The 21,168-nt window shown below is 43.0% G+C and overlaps 1 protein-coding gene across 2 annotated transcripts in view; it reads right to left on the bottom strand.

The window, feature by feature from the left end:
• Positions 1-6,056: 6,056 nt before the first annotated feature.
• The window catches only part of ISCA2 (iron-sulfur cluster assembly 2), a 61,634-nt gene continuing 46,522 nt past the window's right edge, over positions 6,057-21,168 (bottom strand). For both annotated transcript variants that reach the window (XM_033952016.1, XM_033952018.1), the window contains exon 4: positions 6,057-6,624. In XM_033952016.1, coding sequence (XP_033807907.1) covers positions 6,450-6,624 — 175 coding nt within the window. In that variant the 3' untranslated portion in view covers positions 6,057-6,449. The remainder of the gene's footprint in view (positions 6,625-21,168) is intronic.

Raw genomic sequence — 21,168 nt, 5'->3', positions numbered from 1 at the left:
ACAGTCTCTGTACTGCGTTTGCGTTTCAAGTTTATTAAAATTTTGATAAAACGCTAATCATGAATTCTAAGCGTTTTAAAATTTATATTTAAAAAAGGAGGAAACAAACAGATAAGTACCAACTAAAAAATACTTAACAAACATAAAAACAATAGGAAATGTGGATAACAACAATTTTAAAAGCAAAGGAAACAGAGGGTAAAAAAACAATAGAGAAGCTAGGGAATTATTAAACAACCCTGACAGTCACCAAATCTATTCAGCAATCATATGCATCTTGGAAGAGGTTGCATTTTAGATTTCCCTTAAATTTATCTAAGTTTTGTTCAGCCCTGATATGAAATGGCAAGTAATTCCATACTGTAGGGGCCGTAATTGCAAATGAAGAGGCCCAACATGTGCTAATGATTTTCAAAGACGGTGTATGAAGAAGATGTTGAGAGGAGAAGCTTAGGACTCTTAAAGGGTCATGTGGAATAAGAAGCTTGTGAATGAAGGCTAGTTCTTTAGTATTTTGGGACTTTTTAAAGCAGCTGAGTGGAGAAAAATGACTTTCTGCCTCAGAAACAGCTCCAACTGTCCTGGAATGGAAGATCTTTGGATTACTAGCTGGCCAGAGACCAACTACACCCTCCGCATATCCTCTGCCACACGATCAGGGGCGGGAAAGGCAGCCTGGGTGGGTTTCTGTCCAGACACACACAGCCTGCACTAGAAACCAGTGACAGGGTCACTGGCCAGCAAACTCCATGGGAAGGGACCCCAGGTACTTCCAGAAGGTGGCACATAGAAGATTGGCTTCACAGATCCACCAGAGTTTCTCTGTGAAGCTGCAGTACTGCACCGCAGGATTGCATCCTTTTCTCTGACAGTGAACAGCTGGGGAGGGTGTCTCAAGACACTGAAGCCACCGAGAAACGAAGTTTAAGTGAACTTTACGTGAAAAAATAAGAAACAGAAGTAGAGCACCAGCAAAAGTTTCTCCTCAAGACTGCTTGCAGAAATTGAAACTAAGGTTATTTACTGTCTCTCTCACACTAGAGGGGTGGAGCATGTGTTCAGAAAAGATGTAGATTTCTGCAACAACCAGACTGTGGGTTGGGATTGAACACCTAGTATATGGAATCCAGAAGGGACGTAACAAAGTAGGATTGTACAAGAATATTTAAGCACCTATGTGTTAGCTGGCTTCAAAATAAACAGATATAATATAAGCTGAGGTCCACACAGGTCTTGGCTATAACATCGGAGGCAGTCAGCAAAACACTCACTTCTCTTTTCCTGTGCCTACTCTTATTTGTTTATATGCCAAAGCAATTTTGTGGATGGCTGTTCTACATTCTCAGCTCACAGAGACCACCATTCATAACACTGGTTAACAAGCATTTGGCTATGGGAGTTCTGTCACCTGTACCTTAACAAAGGCCACATGCTGACTCTAAATCTGAAAACAATTTTCATCTTATCACTTCCTGTTTTTAAGTTATGTGTCAGTTTTGTGTTTACAGTACTCCCCCCAAATTCACAGGGGTTCCGTTCCAAAAGCACCCACAAATTTTGAAAAACTGCAAATGCGGTTTAGGAGCGGATCGGAGGTGGGCGAGGGCTGTGGCAGGTGGAATCGGTGGTGCAGAAGGCTTCTGGGGGGAGAGGAGGAGGAATCGGCTGTGCAGAAGGCTGATTGGGGGGGGGAAGAATTTTTATATTTTGGTTTTGTCTAAGCTATAACTTGCACGGTCTGTGTCTGTATATGGCCATTTGGGGGAGGATGGGCTGGGGAGGGCTTCAATGGGTGGGAGGGTGTAGATGGGTTGGAGTGAGTTTTGATGGAGATTTCGGCAGTTGGAACCTAAGCACAGTACCGGGTAGAACTTTGGATTCTTGCCCAGAAATAGCTAAGAAGAAAAAATTTAAATTGAATCAGGAAGGGCAGACTGGATGGACCATTTGGGTCTTTATCTGCCGTCATCTACTATGTTACTATAGAAACATAGAAAGATGACGGCAGAAAAGGGCTATAGCCCATCAAGTCTGCCCACTATACTGACCCACCCCATTAAGTCTGAGTACTAATGACCTAGTTCCTTAACTCGACCCTCGTAAGGATCCCACTAGGGCATCCCATTTATTCTTAAAGTCAAGCACGCTGGTGGCCTTGATCACCTGTTCTGGAAGCTTGTTCCAGTGATCTACAACCCTTTCTGTGAAGAAATACTTCCTTACGTCACTATCGAATTTCCCTCCTCTGAGTTTGAGCGGATGCCCCCTTGTGACCGAGGGTCCTTTGAGAAAGAAGATGTCTTCTTCCACCTCGACACGTCCCGTGATGTATAATCATGTCCCCCCTCTACCTGCGTTCCTCTAGAGTGTAGAGCTGCAATTTGTTTAGTCTTTCTTCGTACGAGAGACCCTTGAGCCCCGAGATCATCCTAGTGGCCATCCGCTGAACCGACTCAACTCTAAGCACGTCTTTACGGTAATGTGGCCTCCAGAAGTGCACACAGTACTCCAGATGAGGTCTCACCATGGATCTGTACAGTGGCATTATGACTTCAGATTTGCGGCTAACGAAGCTTCTATTGATACATCCCATAAGTTGCCTTGCTTTGGATGAGGCCTTCTCCACTTGTTTGGCAGCCTTCATGTCTGCACTGATGATTACTCCCAAGTCTCTTTCTTCTGAAGTCCTAGCTAGTGTTTCTCCATTTAAGGTGTAAGGTTTGCATGGATTTCTGCTACCGAGATGCATAACCTTACATTTCTTAGCGTTGAAGCCCAGCTGCCATGTCGAGGACGTTTTCCAACGTAAGCAGATCCTGCGTCATACTATCCTGCAGATTGCTTTCACTTACTATATTACATAGTTTGGCGTCATCAGCGAATAGAGTTACTTTACCCTGAAGCCCTCGTGTCAAGTCCCTTATGAATATGTTAAAAAGGAGTGGACCCAGGACCAAGCCCTGTGGCACTCCGCTGGTCACCTCCGATGTCTCAGAGAGGGTGCCGTTGACCACCACCCTCTAACGTCTTCCACTCAACCAATCATTGACCCATGCAATTAGTGTCTCACCTAACCCCATCGATTTCATCTTGTTTAATAGTCTACGGTGTGGGACGCTGTCGAAAGCCTTACTGAAATCCAAGTACACTATGTCCAGAGACTCTCCCGAGTCTAGCTTTCCTGTTACCCAATCAAAGAAGCTGATAAGATTGGATTAGCATGACCTACCCCTAGTGAATCTATGTTGACTAGGATCCCTTAGATTCCCCTCATCCAAAATCGTGTCTAATTTACATTTAAGTAGTGTTTCCATGAGTTTACACACTATTGATGTGAGACTCACTGGTCTGTAATTCGCAGCCTCCGCTCTGCAGCCCTTTTTGTGCAGAGGAACGACGTTAGCTGTTTTCCAGTCCAGGGGGACTCTCCCCGTACTTAGGGAGAGATTGAAGAGCATGGCTAACGGTTCCGCCAGGACATCACACAGCTCTCTGAGCACTCTTGGGTGCAATTTGTCTGGTCCCATGGCTTTGCTCACCTTGAGTCTTGACAGTTCGCTGTAAACATCAGCTGGTGAGAACCCAAAATTCTGAAATGGGTCTTCCTTGCTTGGCTTTGCTTCCAGCTGTGGCCCGTGTCCAGGTGCCTCGCAGGTAAAAACTGAGCAGAAGTAATCGTTCAGTAGTTTGGCTTTTTCGGAATCTGTTTCCACATAATTCCCATCTACTGCTCTAAGGCATACTATCCCGTTTGTGTTCTTCTGCCTGTCACTAATATACCTGAAGAAGGATTTGTCCCCTTTCTTAATGTTCTTTGCTAGAGTTTCTTCCACTTGAAGTTTGGCCTCCCTGAATTATGAACAGACAAGGTTGTGTTAACCATCCTGATAATTTTTGTTATGTCTGTGGACAATTTACTGCACAATCAGCACCTAAGAAGAATATTTGGTTTCGAGAAAAGTGAAGCCAAAATTAAAGAAGGTATTTTTATTGGACCCGAAATCTGTGAACTGATCCTTGATGCGTTCAAACAGAAGCTGAACCCAACTGAATCAGCAGCATGGGAAGCATTCATGATGGTTGTTCTGAATTTTCTTGATAATCACAGATCAGAGAATTATGCTGAGCTTGTGGAGAACATGTTGACAGTATATCAGCTAACAGGTGCCAGAATGTCACTTAAAATGCACTTCTTACATTATCACCTCGACTTCTTCCCACCCAATCTTGGTGATGTCAGCGATAAGAATGGGGAAAGATTTAATCAAGATATCAAGGTGATGGAAAGCAGATATCAGAGAAAGTTCAATCCCAGTACAATGGGAGACTATTGTTGGTTCTCGCAAAGAGACAAATGTACAGTACAAGCGTAAAAGCAAGTGTCTCAAACATTTCTGAACATGCTGCCATCACTTTTGTATGAGTTAAGAGAGGCGTAAATATATGCTGTAACAATCTCCTTATTGTCTTTGTGTTGTTTTCAGAGTAAACTCCTTAACACAAGTTTGGTGGGACATGGTTCATAGTCACAATATTGCGCCGATATGGCAAACTGTCTAAAAAAAATCAGTAACATGTATCTCAGAAACCTGACGTGCTAGCTGAATTTTAATTACAGATCTGAAATTAGCATCATTAAATTAATTAAGAACACTTCTTAAGTTCTAAGTAGCAAAGAAAAACTTTTTTTTTGTTGACCAGTGAATTAGGGCCTCTGCTTTTTTGTTTTAACTAGTCTTTAAGCCCGTTACATTAATGGGTGCTAGAATAGAGTGTCTGTCTGTCTGTGTTTCTTTATCTCTCTCTCCTTGGCCGCTGTCTGTGTCCTTCTGTCTCCCCCACCCCCCTGAGTAAAGCTGTCTGCCCCAGCACACACCTCCCACCCAAAGCAGCCCCTTTTCCCTCTCCCTATCTCTCCATGGCCCCTTCTGTCTCCCCCAAGCACACCCCTCCCCCAAAGCAGCCCCCTTTCCTTCTCCCTGTCTCTCCATGGCCCCTTCTGTCTTCCCCCCAGAGTAAAACTGTCTGTCCCCAGCACACCTCCCCCCCCAAAGCAGCCCCCTTTCCCTCTCCCTCTGGCCCCCTGAATTAATCCCCCTGCTTACCCTCCCTCCATCCCGGCGTCTTCTGGCCTGCTCCTCTTCAAAGCAGGCCGCGATCGTGGTGGCCGGCCCCAGCAAACTTCGCAGGCCGCTCCCCAACCTGGAAGCACGCTCCCCCCCACCGACGCGATCCTGTGCGTCAGAGGGAACGTGCCACAGAGGCCGGAAAGCGGCCCGCAAGGCCCGTCAAAGCCGGCCACGATCGCAGGCTGCCCCGAAGAGGAGGAGCAGTGGCAGCAGCGGTGAGCGAGGGCGAGAGGTATGGTCCAGCTTGCTTCGGGTTGGTGAGGGGAGGGCGGGAGGTCTGTTGAGCTTCCTTTGGGTTGGTGAGGAGGGGAGTGGACAGAATGATCATTGGCCGGGTTCTAAAATAGAACACGGCCACGGATCACATATCACGGCCGCAGTAATCACGCTTTTTTAAAAGCGCATGCGCCACTAACCTTTTATTATATAGGATGGATAAATATTGAATGATAACCCTGCTGTAAAAAGGAAAACCGGTGTTTGCTGGATAACATAAGAAAAATACCACTTTGCTTAGCACTCTCATCCTGCCATGGCTTCCTTTCTATTGTCCACTCTGCTTTCTGCCTTTTCAGTGCTGACTTCTAAGTAACTCCACCTACTTCTCTGACTTCACTGGAAAAGCTATTCAGCATAAAAAAAAACCCCTATACAGTATACCTAGGAAAACCAAGCCTACCCATACTATTTTCAGACACCTATGACCAGTGCTCTGCTTTCATAACATGTTCTAGAACCTTTCATAAGCTCTTGTTTCCACTTTCCCCATCTTATTTATTTTATTCATTCAATTTTATAGCCCGTCCTCCCATAAGACCCAGAACAGGTTACAAGTTTACATACATAATATAGGACAGTAATAAAATATCATCTGAAGTCCTTGCTCAAACTAAGACAAGAGAATGACTTAAAGCCAGAAATTAACAATGAAGATTCAAATATGTATTTTAAAACTAAATAATATTTAAAGCATAATAAAAGTAACATACAGTTTGTCCAGACACCTTAGAGCAGAACCAGCAAGTTATGCTCCTGTATATCTCTTCCATATCAGGTGCAAATGTTGCACAAAACCCATGTAGAAAAATTCTTAGAGAGAGCAACCATAAAGCCTGAAACCACACTATTATGCATGTGGTGCCTGTACTGGGTGCTGAGAAGAGCTCCCTGCTCCATAGGAGCAATGATGCCCCCTTATGCCTTCCTCCAATCACATCTCACATCTCACCAGCAAAGAAACTGCTATGAAATGCATGCTGAATCCACCAGTTGTGAATGCTGGGCCACTTCCCCAATGCTGGAAACATGAAGGAGCCTTCCTCAGAATTTCACAGAGAAGGATGTACCACATGAGCAGCCTTGCTCAGCCTGAGGATTGTTTACTACTTGGAAGGAACTTCGAATGAGTTCCTCACAGAAATCTACTGTGGCTCCTTTTACAAACTGCAGAGACTCAGAGTCCACGACCACACGGGCACCCTTCTGATCAAACAATCTGCAAGGAGAAAGAGAGGAGAAACCATTACTTTTGGAAGATTAGGTTCTTACCTTGATAATCTTCTTTCTGGTAGATGTGGCTAGGAGTCCCGACGATAGGTGTTATTCCTATACACGTGAGTTGATTGCAGAAGGATGAAATTTACATTCTTTAGCTTTGCCTCTTTCTCCAGTGATGTAGAGCCCCCTTCAGTTTGTACCAACATCAGAAATAGGAAGGAGGGCTATGGGGAACATCCCCAATAATACATTTCTATTCTGCTCTATAAGATAAAATTGAATTAAGTTAAGCAACCCATAAACTCAGGTGAAACAACCCACTTGTCCAGTGTAAATAACAGCAACACTTATGGAGCTCTGAAAGACTCGCTATATAAATATATTTTTATGTTTAGTATTTTACGCTTCATATCAAACTGGCAAGATCTTGAGCTGTGGACATACACTTTGCCCGAGGCAGTAAGTAGGTGAATTCTAACCAACAGGGCAGGGCGTCAGGACTCCCAGACACATCTACCACAAAGAAGATTATTGAGGTAAGAACCACATTGTGCAATGTATCCAGGAGTGGGAGACCCTAGAAACAGCCCCAGAAACCCTTAAACCCAGTAAAATCAGACCCTACTCCCCTCCAATTTTCCCAAAGACTATAGTAGGCAGTACTCACTGTCTGTGCTGGACTAGCCTGCTTCAGTCATCACCAAAACTGGAACTGGAGAAGACAATGCCTCAATCGGCAAACTGTCCACTTGCTGGGATCTTTGGGCTGTCAGTCAGACTTAAAATTAGACCAAGGCCTCAACCCCCAAGGATCCACACACATAAGCGGTGGGAGGAATTTATGCAGCCGGTACCCCTTAAGCCCTGCTGAACCGACACTGGGGCCAAACAGCCTGCGCTCAAGCACCTGATAAATCAGGATGTGAGCTAGCTTCAAGAGGAACAGATCCTGAGCTTGTCTGAACAATTCTTGCTTTGTTAGATCAGTTCTGGGGTAGATTTTTTGGGATAAGAAGAATATATGTTTATGCTTATTTGTTTTTTAAAACATTACCTTTCCATTAATGCAGGAATAGGTGAAGATAAAGGTATTCCTAAGATGGCTGTCAGAAAAAAAACAGGCCTCATATGATGCATTAGTATGTGAACCTAAGCTGTTGTTTTGGAGCATGGAAAGATTAGGTTCTTACCTTGTTAATCTTCTTTCTTGTAAACCCACACTCTGTTCCTGATCCCTCAGGTAGTCAATCCCTTCTCACGAGATCTCTTTTAGGAGGATTCATTGGCATACTTTTGCTCCTCCCCTCTTACCTCTGGACTGCCTTACAATTCCTCATTGTGTAACAAAGCAGACAGTCATTTCTGTAGAGCAGTGTTTCTCAACCTGCAGTACGCATACTGGACTGCCTGTTGGGAATACATGGGCTGATTCCATCCTGCAACTCCATTTAATTATCCCCCACCACTATCGTAACTCCTGGAAGGGAAGGGCCAGGCGCGAGCAGCGATTACACGCTACTGGCCCACAAGCCTTCACCCTGACGTCAATTCTGATGCCATTCGGACATCGAAGAGAAGGGTCCAGGCCAGCCAATCATGCCCTTAGATCTACAAGCCTCGGCCTACTGACAAATCCATCATTAAGAATTGGCACCAAACAGCATGACATTTCTCTGTTGTCGCCCCCCAGCACTAGAACACCTTACCAATGTTAATTTGAGAAGAAAAACCCCTTGATCGTTTTAAGGGCTACCTCAAAAATCATCTATTTAAGGAAACATTCAAGCTTTAAGCTTAGTTTTTCCTTCAAACTTTTAGAATTCCCCCCTTTTTTTTACTATTGATCTTCTGCATCCCAACTCCTTTCATTTTTTCTCTTAATCGTTCCTCTTTTCTATCTCAAATTGTATTTCTACCCAAATACCTTTTGTTGCACCGTTTGTCTGTTTGTTTATAGTATTGTCTACATTTTTCTTAATTGAAAAATTATTTTTGTATGTTTGTCCTTTCCCCTTATTTTAAATGTATCTCGCTTAGTACTTTTGATAAGCGATAGTATCAAATTTTTTTTTTAAACTTGAAACTAAAGAAAGAAACAAAGACATATTGGATGCCCAGTCAGAAGGAAGTGCAATCAGAGACTCATGAAATCACCAAACAACAAAGGAAGGAAAAATGATTTTATTTTCAATTTAGTGATCAAAATATGTCAGTTTTGAGAATTTATTTCTGCTGTCTACATAAGAATTGCCATACTGGGACAGACTGAAGGTCCATCAAGCCCAGTATCCTGTTTCCAACAGTGGCCAAACCATGCCCCTAGTCCCTAGCTAGATCTCAAGAAGTAAAACAGATTTTATGCTGCTTATCCTAGAAATAAGCAGTGGATTTCCCCATGCCCCAAGTCATCTGCCTTAACATCTTTGAAAAAACCCTGAATATAAATGATAATTAGCAGCGGTGGCGCAGGTCCTGGGGCCGCAGATAGACACCTTGGCGACCCAGATGACCCGCTTAGAACAACTCCTGGCTGATACCGCTGTCAGGACCACTGAGCTGGAACAGCGCGTGTCTACGGCGGATAACTCCAACTCACATGAGCTGGATCTAGCGGCCTTACAGGAAACGGTTCGTCTTCAGGCTGATAAACTGGATGACATCGAGAACAGATCCAGACGAGGGAACCTGCGTTTTTTGGGTATCCCCGAAATTATTCCTGATGCTCACTTGCTTGCCGAATTGAAAGGCTGGCTAGAGCTGGAGTTCCCTGACAAATCTTCCTTGGGCCCTCTTTGTCTGGAATGCGCTCATCGCCTAGGCGCTCGTTCTGCCCGGGATTCTAGACCTCGGGTTGTGATTGCCAAATTTTTGAATTATAGACATAAATTGGAGATTCTACGGCAGTATCGCGCCAAACGGGATACTTTGCAGCTACGGGGCTCAACTGTTCGGATTAGTCAAGACTATTCCGCTGCCCTTACAGAATGCAGGAAAGCTTTCTACCCTCTCTGTTCTAAATTGGTGGATCTTAAGCAACGTTTTCAATTAATCTATCCTGCAGTTTTGAAGATTCATCATGAGGGCTCCTGGCATTCGTTTACAGTGGCCCCTGAGGCTGCTGACTACATCAACAAGACTTTTGGATCGCCTTTGGAGCCTCCATGACACTTTTCAGCTTCTCTGCCTCCTACTGTTATTAGCGGGGCCGTCTGCTGATTAGCCAGTGGCCATGTTGATTTTTTTAGTGTCTTTTCTATGGTTGGGAACTGTTGTTTTTTGCTATGGTTGTTTGGAGGGGTGGGGTTCCGTGGGGTGTCATTATATGGACCTCTTGCATATTCTTTCGGGGATATGTTTCTTGGGTTGATCTGGGGTTTGGGTGAGGAGGGGTTGTTTAGTTGGGAACAGTTGGGTTTGTGAGTATGTTTCTGCTTGCTTGGTTTTCTGCTGGACACCTGGGTGGGGCTGGGCACCCGGGTGTTGGACACCTATTTTGTATTGTATCTTGCAGTTTGTGTCCTGACCCTGGGTGACCATTCCCTTCGTATTCTTTCCTCGTACGGGAGATCCTTGAGTCCCGAGACCATCCAGGTGGCCATTCGCTGGACTGACTCAAGCCTCAGTACATCCTTGCAGTAATGAGGCCTCCAGAATTGTACGCAGTATTCCAGATGGGGCCTCACCATGGATCTATACAACAGCATAATGACTTCAGGCTTGCGGCTGACGAAACTCCTACGTATACATCCTATGATCTGATTAGCCTTAGATGAAGCCCGCTCCACTTGATTGGCAGTCTTCATGTCTTCACTGATGATTACCCCCAAGTCCCGTTCCGCAACAGTCCTTGCTAGGATCTCGCCATTTAGGGTGTAAGTCTCGCATGGATTTTGACTACCAAGGTGCATGACTTTGCATTTCTTGGCATTGAAACTCAGTTGCCAGGTCCTAGACCATTGCTCCAATAGGAGTAGGTCGGTTGTCCGTTGTGCTCTTGCTTGTTATGTTACACAGTTTGGCATCATCGGCGAATAACGTTATTTTACCGCGAAGCCCCTCAGCCAAGTCCCTTAGTTTGGTTCTCTAAATTCCTCCGCTCTCGTTCTTACATTGTTAACATGAATGGCACCTCATCCTCCCCCTGGAAACTGAATTGTGGAGTCCCGCAAGGCTCTCCACTATCCCCTATCCTTTTCAACATCTATATGTCCTCCCTAAAACTCCTCCACCTATCCCCCCTTGAAACAATTTACACTTATGCAGACGACATCCTCATCCTCCTCGAGACCGATTCGAACCTCACCGACCTGTCTAAGAACATATCCTCTTGTATAATGAACCTACAATCCTGGGCCCACACTGTGCAAATGAAATTGAATGAATCCAAAACAAGACTTCTTTGGTTCGGTCCAAAACTAGATCACCTACCCACCTCCATCCCACTACCCTCTGGCTCCTCTCTGCAGCTTGAGTTCTCGAGCAAGGTCTTGGGCATCATCATTGATTCCACATTCTCCTTCAATGATCACCTCCAATCCTTGGTAAAAAAATGCTTTTTCAGCCTTCACATGCTGAGGAAGGTTAGATCCTGCTTCCATCAAAAACATTTTACCCTCCTTGTCCAATCCATCATCCTCTCCAGATTGGACTATTGCAACTCTATCTACTTAAGCCTAACTAAGAAAAACCTCCACAGACTCCAACGGATTCAGAATGCCGCGGCCAAGCTCATCTTCGCTAAAAGTAAATTTGACCATGTCTCCCCGCTCCTGGCCAAGCTCCACTGGCTTCCGATAATCACCAGGGTCCACTATAAATGCACCTGTTTAACTTTCAAAATCCTATATGGTATCCTCTCTCCCTTTATCCCTCTTACTTGGAATTCCTCAAACCCTAATACCACCAGATCCTCCCACAAATTAAAACTATCCTTCCCTTCGCTAAAAGGCATTTCCCACACAGGAAAGCTAGGGACCTCCCTCCACTTCAAAATCACTGAGCTCTGGAACAACCTTACCTCCCCTCATCGGAACTTGAGCTCTCTCCAAGTTTTCCGCAAACATCTGAAAACCTGGCTTTTCTCAAAAAATGTAAGTCTCCCTTCAACTTAGGAATCAAGGAAACTCATATCTTGGCATCCCAAATTTTTTTTACACTTCTACCTCTAACCCTCTGTTGTAGTTCCTTCCTATTTCTCCTACTGTAAACCGCGTCGAGCTCTACGAACGTGGAGATGATGCGGTAAACAAACCTAAGGATTAGATTAGATTATTGTTCTATTGTCCGTTTATTTTGGCATTTTGGAATTCAATATGGGGCCAAATTAATTGTCTGTTGGAAAATTGTCCTATGATATGGTATTATTTGGCATGGTCATGAGGGCTAAAAGCCAAATATCATCTAAAAACAACAGGCTTTTAATAATAATGACAGGAGTCGCCATACAACAAATTATAAGCAATTGGAAAAGGCTTAATTATAGTTTTTGGTGGAATTCACTGTGTCATATGTACAAAATGGAAAGGACATTGGCCATTCAGAAAGGGAATTTTAAGAGGTTTCAGGAGATTTGGGAGACATTAGCAAAATATTGTAACGTTTAATTAGTGTTTTTCCCTTTAAATATGCACATCCGGGTGGGGGGGATGGAATTTTGAATAACTGATATGGGGTGATTATAGATATTTTGTATATGGATATTGTGATTGTTTAGGGGGAGGGGGATATAATTCTGAAATGGATATTATAAGATTATTAAGTGTGAGATATAGATATAAATTGTTTGTATTTACTGTGACACTTACTGTAAGTATTGAAAATAATAAAGAATTTGAAAAAAAAAAAAAGAACAGCGGCTGTGGCTCGGCTAGCTTAGCTGGCAAGCTGTGGAGACCTTTGTTTTCTGGGATCTCTCCTCTGCATTTTCCAACAGCATTTGGGTAAGTTAGTTATTATTCACAGTAATGTTTATTTCTGTTGCAAGTTATTAGTTCTGCTTGGCTATTAGACAGACTGATAGGAATAGGGGAAGGTATCTAATATGTACTATTGCAGTTTTTTTTTTTCAGTCTCTACCTGCTGGTCATGATGAGATATATACCCTCTTGCAAGATTAACCTATACCGGTCTGGAGAAGCTAAAAGAAAGTAAATTAGCAGGTAAGAAACTAATTTCTCCTTACCGGTACTGATTGAAGCAGACAGCAGGCGAATCAGAATCTCCCAAGAAGGGCTTCAGGATTAGAGTGTGGGTTTATAAGAAAGAAGATTTAACAAGATAAGAACCTAATCTTTCCTTCTTGTACAACCCTATTCATTTTCGATATAATTACCAATGCGTCAATTAAATTTCATAGACTTCTGGTGATAAGGGACATAAATCTGCATCTTGAAGATACCAACAATAAGGAAGTTTCTGACTTCCTTTCTTTCCTTCAATCATTGGGTTTTTCTTTACCATCTATTTTCCCCTACCCATGAAAAAGGTCATACATTAGATCTTGTTGCTTTTTTAGATCATACTATTCAACAAACCTCTATTGATACTGTTCGCTGGCAACAAGTCCCCTGGACTGACCATTTTCTTGGTAAATTTTCCCTTCCCATTTATGTCTCATATTCCGATACAATCTTCGCAGAAAAACACTGTCACATTTAGGAAGAAAATCTGTACTGAACATTTGGTCTTATGTTTTAGATTCTCTCCCTAGCTCTTCCAGGGAGCATACCATTGATGATAGCTGGCATAACTGGAGCTCCATTACAGAATGTGCCTATCAATCTTTGGCACCAGTCATCACCAAAACAATCTCCTGTGCCCGGAATGCACCATGGTTTCTACCCATTCATAGAGCCCTAAAACAGAATTGTAGGAGGCTAGAAAAGAAATGGAAAAATCTCTTTCAGATATAGATAAAATAAATTGGAGATCTGCAATTAGAAAATATAATTTTGAACTTAGGAAAGCGAGGCAAAATAGATAAGTCTAATAATCAGAGCACTCTGGCGTACTCTGACTAATTCTGACTCAAAGTCCGAGCAATCTTTATCTCCTTCTTAGCTTGTTTTTTTAAAGACAAAATTTCTCTCATTAGGCAATCTTTTCCTGCAGGGAATTACATTACATTACATTAGGGACTTCTATTCCGCCTATACCTTACAGTTCAAGGCGGATTACAAAAGAGCTAAACTGGACATTTCCAGTGAAGTTACAACAGTTTTGGGGGTTTTTTTGGTTACAAGGGAGGAGAGGTACCTGGATTAATTCTGGAAGAACTTGCAAATTGGATATTAAATTGACTGTATGTTACTGTGTGATATAACAAATAGATTACAGTTAGAGTACAAATAAGATTACGTAACATTTCAGGGATCTGAATACTTGGTTGGTGTTTTGGGGAGGAAGAGATTATTTAAGTGGAGGTTTTGGGGGAGAATTTATCTAGGAGGAGGGGGAAGGGTTGGGTTAAGATATCTGGAAAATTTTTTGAAAAGTAGGGTTTTGATTTCTTTTCGAAAAGTTTTGAAGTCGCCCGTTGCCGTCAACAGGTTGGAGATGGAGTGGTTAAGTTTTGCTGCTTGCGTCACCAGAAGGTTATCAAACATCTTTTTGCGCTGAGTGCCCTTGAGTGGAGGAAAGGCAAAAGGGTTCGGAGTTCTTCTTTGTCTTGAGGTGAGGATCTGGTTTAGGCGGTTGTTTAGATAGGGGGGTGCGGAGCCATTTAATGCTTTGAATAATAGACAGTAGAATTTGAATTGAATTCGTGCTTGCATAGGTAGCCAGTGAGAGTCTATGAAGGCAGTTGTAATATGATCATATTTTCTCAGGGAGTAGATCAGTCTGAGGGCAATGTTTTGTATATTGGAATATTGGACATCTCTCCTCTCATTCAAAAAATTCTATACTAGAGATACCAGTTGATCATTACTGGTGTTCTTTTGATCCAGTTTCTGAATTCCAAGTATCCAAATTATGTGAAAAGTTGAGAAAGTGTAAATGTTCATTGAACCCTTTTCCGTCATATCTTTTTTTCAATATTCCTTCTCAGGTCACAACTTGGTTGACCATTTTATTAAATTATTCATTGGAAAATGGATACTTTACACAATCTATGAGGCAAATAACTCTCCTTCCCCTTCTGAAAAAAAATCAGATCTAGAACTCATTATCCCCTCACATTATCGACCAATTGCTAATATAGAGTGGAACCTTGGTTTGTGAGTAACCCGGTTTGCGAGTGTTTTGCAAGATGAGCAAAACACTCAGCAAACTTTTGACTCACAAACCGAGCACTGCCCCGATAAACGAGCACTTACAGACCAGGAAGCGCCGCTTCAGGGGATTCCTCTTCCATCTTTCGGCCAGCCTTCCACGTCGGGTGCCTTCTGCAGATTGGAGGACCTCTGTCTGGGCCTGGGTGGCCGGGTGCTGTCCCGCCTGCATGCTGCGTGGGTTCAGGTGGGGGCTCTCCAGCATGTGAGGGGCATCCGAAGTGGAGGGCTGGCCAGCGGATGGAGGAGGCATCCCTCTGAAGGCACAGCGGGGTTCTCCGGCGGCTAGCAGACATTATACGCATCCCCCCCGAAGTGGCACTGTGGGGTTCTTCTTCCAATGACGGACGGAGGAGGCAGACGGAGGAGACGGCGCTGCAGCACCCGGCCCCGACAGGTACAGACCCCGGGTTCTGGAACCAATCGTTGCTGTTGCCACTATTGTCTATGGGGAACTTGGCTTTGATAAATGAGCATTTTGGATTACGAGCATGCTCCTGGAACGGATTATGCTCGTAATCCAAGGTACCACTGTACCATTGTTGACAAAGTTGTTAGAATCAATTTTAACAGGTCAACTTACTAATTATCTGGAGAAATTTTCATTACTTCAACCTTTTCAATATGGGTTTTGTTCTAATTTTAGTACCGAAACTTTATTAATCTCTCTTCTTTCTAAAATCCAACAACTACGACTTCAAAATAAATGTTCAATTTTGCTTCAGTTTGATTTGTCCGCAGCGTTTGATGTAGTAAATCATGACATTTTGCTCCAATTACTTTCAGATATCGGTCTTAATCAGGTTGTTCTTGTTTGGTTTTCTAAATTTTTTATTGTCCCAATCTTATTCAGTTAATATTGATGGTAATATTTCCAATTCCTGGCAACCTCCTTGTGGAGTTCCCCAGGGCTCTCCGCTTGCCCCAATTTTGTTCAATCTTTATATGACAACTTTGTATATTTATATGCTGTCAGCGTGGGAAACGCTTTTTACTAATGAGGATGACATTTTTATACTGATTGAGATTGACCCAAATATTACCAATTTAACTTTTTTTAAATAAATCACTGTATCTCTAAACTTCAAACTTGGGCTATGTCTGTCCAGATGAAGCTAAATGCAGCTAAAACTAAACTTATGTGGTTAGGCCCAAAATTGGATCATCTTCCTTCCACTGTACTTTTGGATTCTGGAGCCTCCCTACAAATTGAGTTCTCCTCTAAGATTTAAGGAATACTTTTTGATTCTTCTCTTACTTTTAAGGATCAAATAAACTCTCTGGTTAAGAAATGTTTTTCAGCTTACGAATGTTGAGGAAAGTCAGATCTCTTTTCCATCAACATCATTTTTCTGTTTTGGTCCAATCTATTATATTATCTCGGTTAGCTTATTGTAACGCCATTTATCTTGGCATCACTAAGAACTGCCTTCAAAGACTACAATTGATTCAGAATACCACCGCAAAGCTGATCTACGGAAAGAGCAAATTTGACCATGTGACTCCTTTGCTTTTCTCTCTCCATTGGCTCCCAGTTTATTTTAGAATTCAGTTTAAGTGTTTATGTATTGTTTTAAAGATTTTACATGGTATCTTTGCTCCTCCTCTTGTTCCTCTGCTATGGAATATTTATAGATTTTCATATACAAGAGGCATTCATCGATTTAAACTTTCTCTTCCTTCTAGGAAAGGAATTCAAGGAGTTAAGAATTTTAGCAGCAATCTGGCGTTTAAATTTCCCCCAACTATGGAATGAATTTCCCCTAATTTTGAGGTGTCCCAGTTCCCTTCCAACTCTTCCATAAACTTTAAAAAAAAATTTTATTTGCTAAACATTTTGAAAACTAACTTGTATTTTTTTTTTTCCAAAATATTCATTTTTCATCTTACATCAAGTGCACAATATTACAACATTTAAATTTATACACATCACTTGAATTTCTTTCTATTATTATCTTAAATACATAAATTTATTCCCTCTTCACCCACTAAATTTATTGTTAACCGCGTCAAACTTCCTTTGGTTGAAGACCCGATATATAAGGTTAAGTTTTAGTTTAGTTTACTCTATTCCTGAATCCTTGGGACGTAACAGAGCAGTCCCTCAAATTTAGGGTGGAACCGATGAGCCTGCCACCAGGACTGAAGATCCATATGTGTCTTCTCCAGTTAGAACAATTTAACTGGACCATTAAGAGCCCTCTTGGATTCTCAAAAATTTAAGAAGGTATTAAAAACCACCTTATTCATGGAAGCATTTAAATGATTGTTTATTTCTGGTCCATGAAGAATATTTCTGCTGATATGTGGGTGGCAACGTCAGATAACTGATGTCTCTATTGTGTGTTTGTATAAAATTGTATGTACCTGCATTTTATGATTGTATTTTGTAGACCGCCTAGGAATAGGTGGGTAAGAAATGTTTTAAAATAAATATATAAATAAATATGTGAAATTGTTCTTGGCTGCCACATCTGTTCTGTAAAACTGTGAATGTATGCAGGAGGCATTACATTTTTAGTCGAATGTGCTATGATTGAAATAGGGGGCCATTTACTGCAGGCAATATAGGAAGAAGAAATTGCCATGCAAATCCATCTGGCAATTGAAGCCTTGGAAGCTGGCTTGCCTCGTCTTGATTGGCTGGTTAACACAAAAATGTGGTCAGATAGCTGAGAATCAATCGTCCTTTTCAAGGTTATGAAGTTGGACTCTACACACATCCAGATTCCACATAATTTTGTGCTGTTTCACCAAACCCGCAAAGTGAAAGACAGATAAGCAAATCTACTGATTGACATGGCAAGCAGAAACCACCTTCAGAAGAAAGGTACTGTCCACAGAGAAACACCAGACTCCGTAAATCTGAGGAAAGGTTCTCTACAAGAGAGGGCCTGTAAATCTGAAATCCGCCTTGCTGAGACTATGGCAACCAAAATTGCGGTCTTAACCATAAGATCCAAAAGGGATACGTCTGAAAGGGGCTTGTACAGAGTCCAAGATAGACCCTTCAGCACAACATTAAAATCCCAAGATGGGAACGGCCTACACAGTGGAGGACACAGTCTGCATGGCCCTCTCAAAAAACGAGTAACATCTGAGAGAGATGCCAGCAACTGCATGTCTCTCCGAGCCCTAAAACCTGAGAGGCCGGCTACTTATACCTTGAGAGAGAAAACCACTAAGCCCTTTTCAAGACCACCCTGTAGGAATGCTAGAATTACCTGAATGGGAGCCCTTTCAGGCTCACGTGCTCCTTGGCGCACTATAACTAGAAAACCTTCCAGGTCTTCGCATAAGCTGCAAACATCGCAGGCTTCTTTATTCTGAGGAGAGTCATAATGATGACCTCTGAGTAACCCTTTTTTTTTTTTTTTTTAATAAATCTTTATTCATTTTCAAATATTATAACAAGTGTATAATAATCAATCAGAAAGATTTTTAACTAATCACTTGACAGTCTTATTTATATTCTTCCAAATATATAAATATAAAAGAATCCTACCCCACCCACCCATATATTAACAATTAACAATTATTATCATTCATAATCCCACCCCCCCTATATCTTATCCAATACTAAGGTATTTAAGATGTCTGATCATTAGAATAAATAATCAATGGCCCCCAAATCTTTTTAAACTTATAATAATTTCCTTATTGCATAGCAAGCCCCTTTCCATTTTATAAATATGGCATACTGAATTCCACCAAAAAGTATAATTTAGTTTAGTGTAATCTCTCCAATTTCCTGTAATCTGCTGAATGGCAACCCCTGTCAATATCAATAGAAGTTTATTATTATTTGCAGAAATTGGGCTTTTAAACCTCATTGATGTACCAAATAATATAGTATCATATGAAAGGGCAACATGATTTTCTAACAAAGAATTAATTTGGGACCAAATTAACTTCCAAAAGGCATTTATATAGGGACAGAAAAATATTAAAATGGTCTAATGTCCCAGCTCCTAAACCACAATGCCAGCATCTATTGGACCTCGAACTATCCAACTTCTGTAACCGAACTGGGGTCCAAAAAGCTCTATGCAACAAAAAAACCCAAGTCTGTTTCATAGATGCTGCCCTTGTAGTTTTTATTCTCCAAGACCAAAAACATGGCCCTTACGAATCAGGGCCATGTGGTCAAGAGCTATGCCATAAGACCAAAATGCTCTGGATTCTCCATAAGAATTGGCCCCTGACTGAAGAGACTAGGATGAACCGGCAGCCTGAGAGATCCATCTCTTTGGAGGCATATCAGATCCATATACCAAGGGCCAGTCCAGAGCCACCAGGATCACCAGCCCCTGGTGGCTCGTTATCCTGTGGAAGATTCAGCCCACCATGGCCCAAGGAGGAAACACGCAGAGCAGGAGGCTCGGTGGGCCAGGGTGGAATGAGGGTGTCCAGTCCTGTGCTTCCTGGATCAGATCTTTGACTGTAGAACCAATCTGCCTTCGTGTTTTTGGCAGGGGCCATGAGACCCATTTCCGGACGTCCCCTGTGCTGGACAAAACCACTCCCCCGGATCCAGAGTCTATCTGCTGAGAAAATCAGCCTGGATGTTCTCCACTCTAGCCGTGTGGGCAGCTGAGAGCGCCTGTAAGTGCATCTCTGCCCACTGGAACAACATCCATCCCTCCAGGCATAGGGGAGTACTTCTTATGCCTCCTTGTTTGTTTACATAAGCTACTGCTGTAGCATTGTCTGAAAACACCCTGACTGCCTTCCCTGTCAGGAAGGATTACAACTCCTTCAGTGCCAAGTGAATGGCTCTCAATTCCAGACAATTTGTGGACCACTTGCTCTCCAAAATTAATACAAATGAAAAATCAAATTATAAACCCATTGCAAATATTCCATCGATGAAATTACGGGGAAATACTTTTAAAACTGCATCAATGAGGAAAAAATCCTTATCCCACGAAACACGTGGATGCTTGGATGGGGAGGGTGGGCTGAAAGGGCAGATGCCCCAGAAGAACTGCATGGACGAAGCAGGACCCCCAGCCACCTGCAAGTAAACTTTGTACATGGCTAAGAAAAAATCAGAAGCAAAACCCCCTGGCGGAAAAAAGGCACGCACTACTGGAGAAGAAAAATCACCTGAGACCTGTCTCTGCCTTTCTAAAACAGGAGCGAGGTCACCTGATGCAATAGACAAAATGGTGGAGCTTCCAGCCCAAATCAAAGAAAAACCTGCCAAAAAACCCTCCCCCAATGTCTGTAGCGGCAAAGAGGTCTGAACTGCACCAGCTGCTAAAGCAGAACTGCCCACAAAAGCAGTAAGGAATCCCCCACCACTATCGGCAATAAGGGAAACCTCATTACCCATACCACCGACTGGGGTCCCTGTGTGGGCAGTAGGAGTAGCACGGGCCTTCCCACTGCTAACAAGCAGTGCATACATGAAGGGGAACCCTGCTCGCCATCACCCGAAGCAGACAAAGATTCCCCTTCACAGTGCTGGATTTCCCTTCCTGCAGATGCCAGATGCCTCAACCGCTCAGTGGGAGCACTTTTTCAATTTCTATGAAGTACTCATTGTAAACCGCTATGGAGGAAAACCAAAATGCCGGTTAGCAATAAAGCACAGTTACTTACCGTAACAGGTGTTATCCAGGGACAGCAGGCATATATTCTCACATGTGGGTGACGTCATCTACGGAGCCCCGATGCGGAAGCATTTTCAAGCAAACTTGATTGAAGATTTAAGTTTGCTCTGCTGCTCCACGCATGCGTGCCTTCCTGCTCCACTAGGGGGCGCATCCCCTCGTGGTCTCCAGTTCACTTAACTAGCAAAGAAGCCAACCTCGGGGAGGTGGGCGGGTTGTGAGAATATATGCCTGCTGTCCCTGGATAACACCTGTTACGGTAAGTAACTGTGCTTTATCCCAGGACAAGCAGGCATGATATTCTCACATGTGGGTGACCTCCAAGCTAACTGAAAAGGGATGGAGGGAAGTTGGCAATTTAAGCAAATAGATTTCGCAAAACCGATTGGCTGAACCGGCCATCGCTCCTGGACAGTGAGTCCAGACAGTAATGGGAGGTGAAAGTATGAACCGAAGACCACGTGGCAGCCTTGCAGATTTCCTCAATAGGTGTGGACCTGAGGAACGCTACGGATGCTGCCATCGCTCGGACCTTGTGTCCCGTTACTCGACCATGCAGTGCGAGACCAGCCTGAGCGTAGCAGAAGGAGATGCAATCGGCCAGCCAGTTGGACAAGGTGCGCTTGGAGACTAGGTGATCTAACCGGTTTGGGT

This window comes from Geotrypetes seraphini, chromosome 7, assembly GCF_902459505.1.
Source record: "Geotrypetes seraphini chromosome 7, aGeoSer1.1, whole genome shotgun sequence".
Taxonomy (NCBI): domain Eukaryota; kingdom Metazoa; phylum Chordata; class Amphibia; order Gymnophiona; family Dermophiidae; genus Geotrypetes; species Geotrypetes seraphini.
Note: the sequence above shows the minus strand (reverse complement) of the source record. Positions and strands in the feature narration are given on the sequence as shown.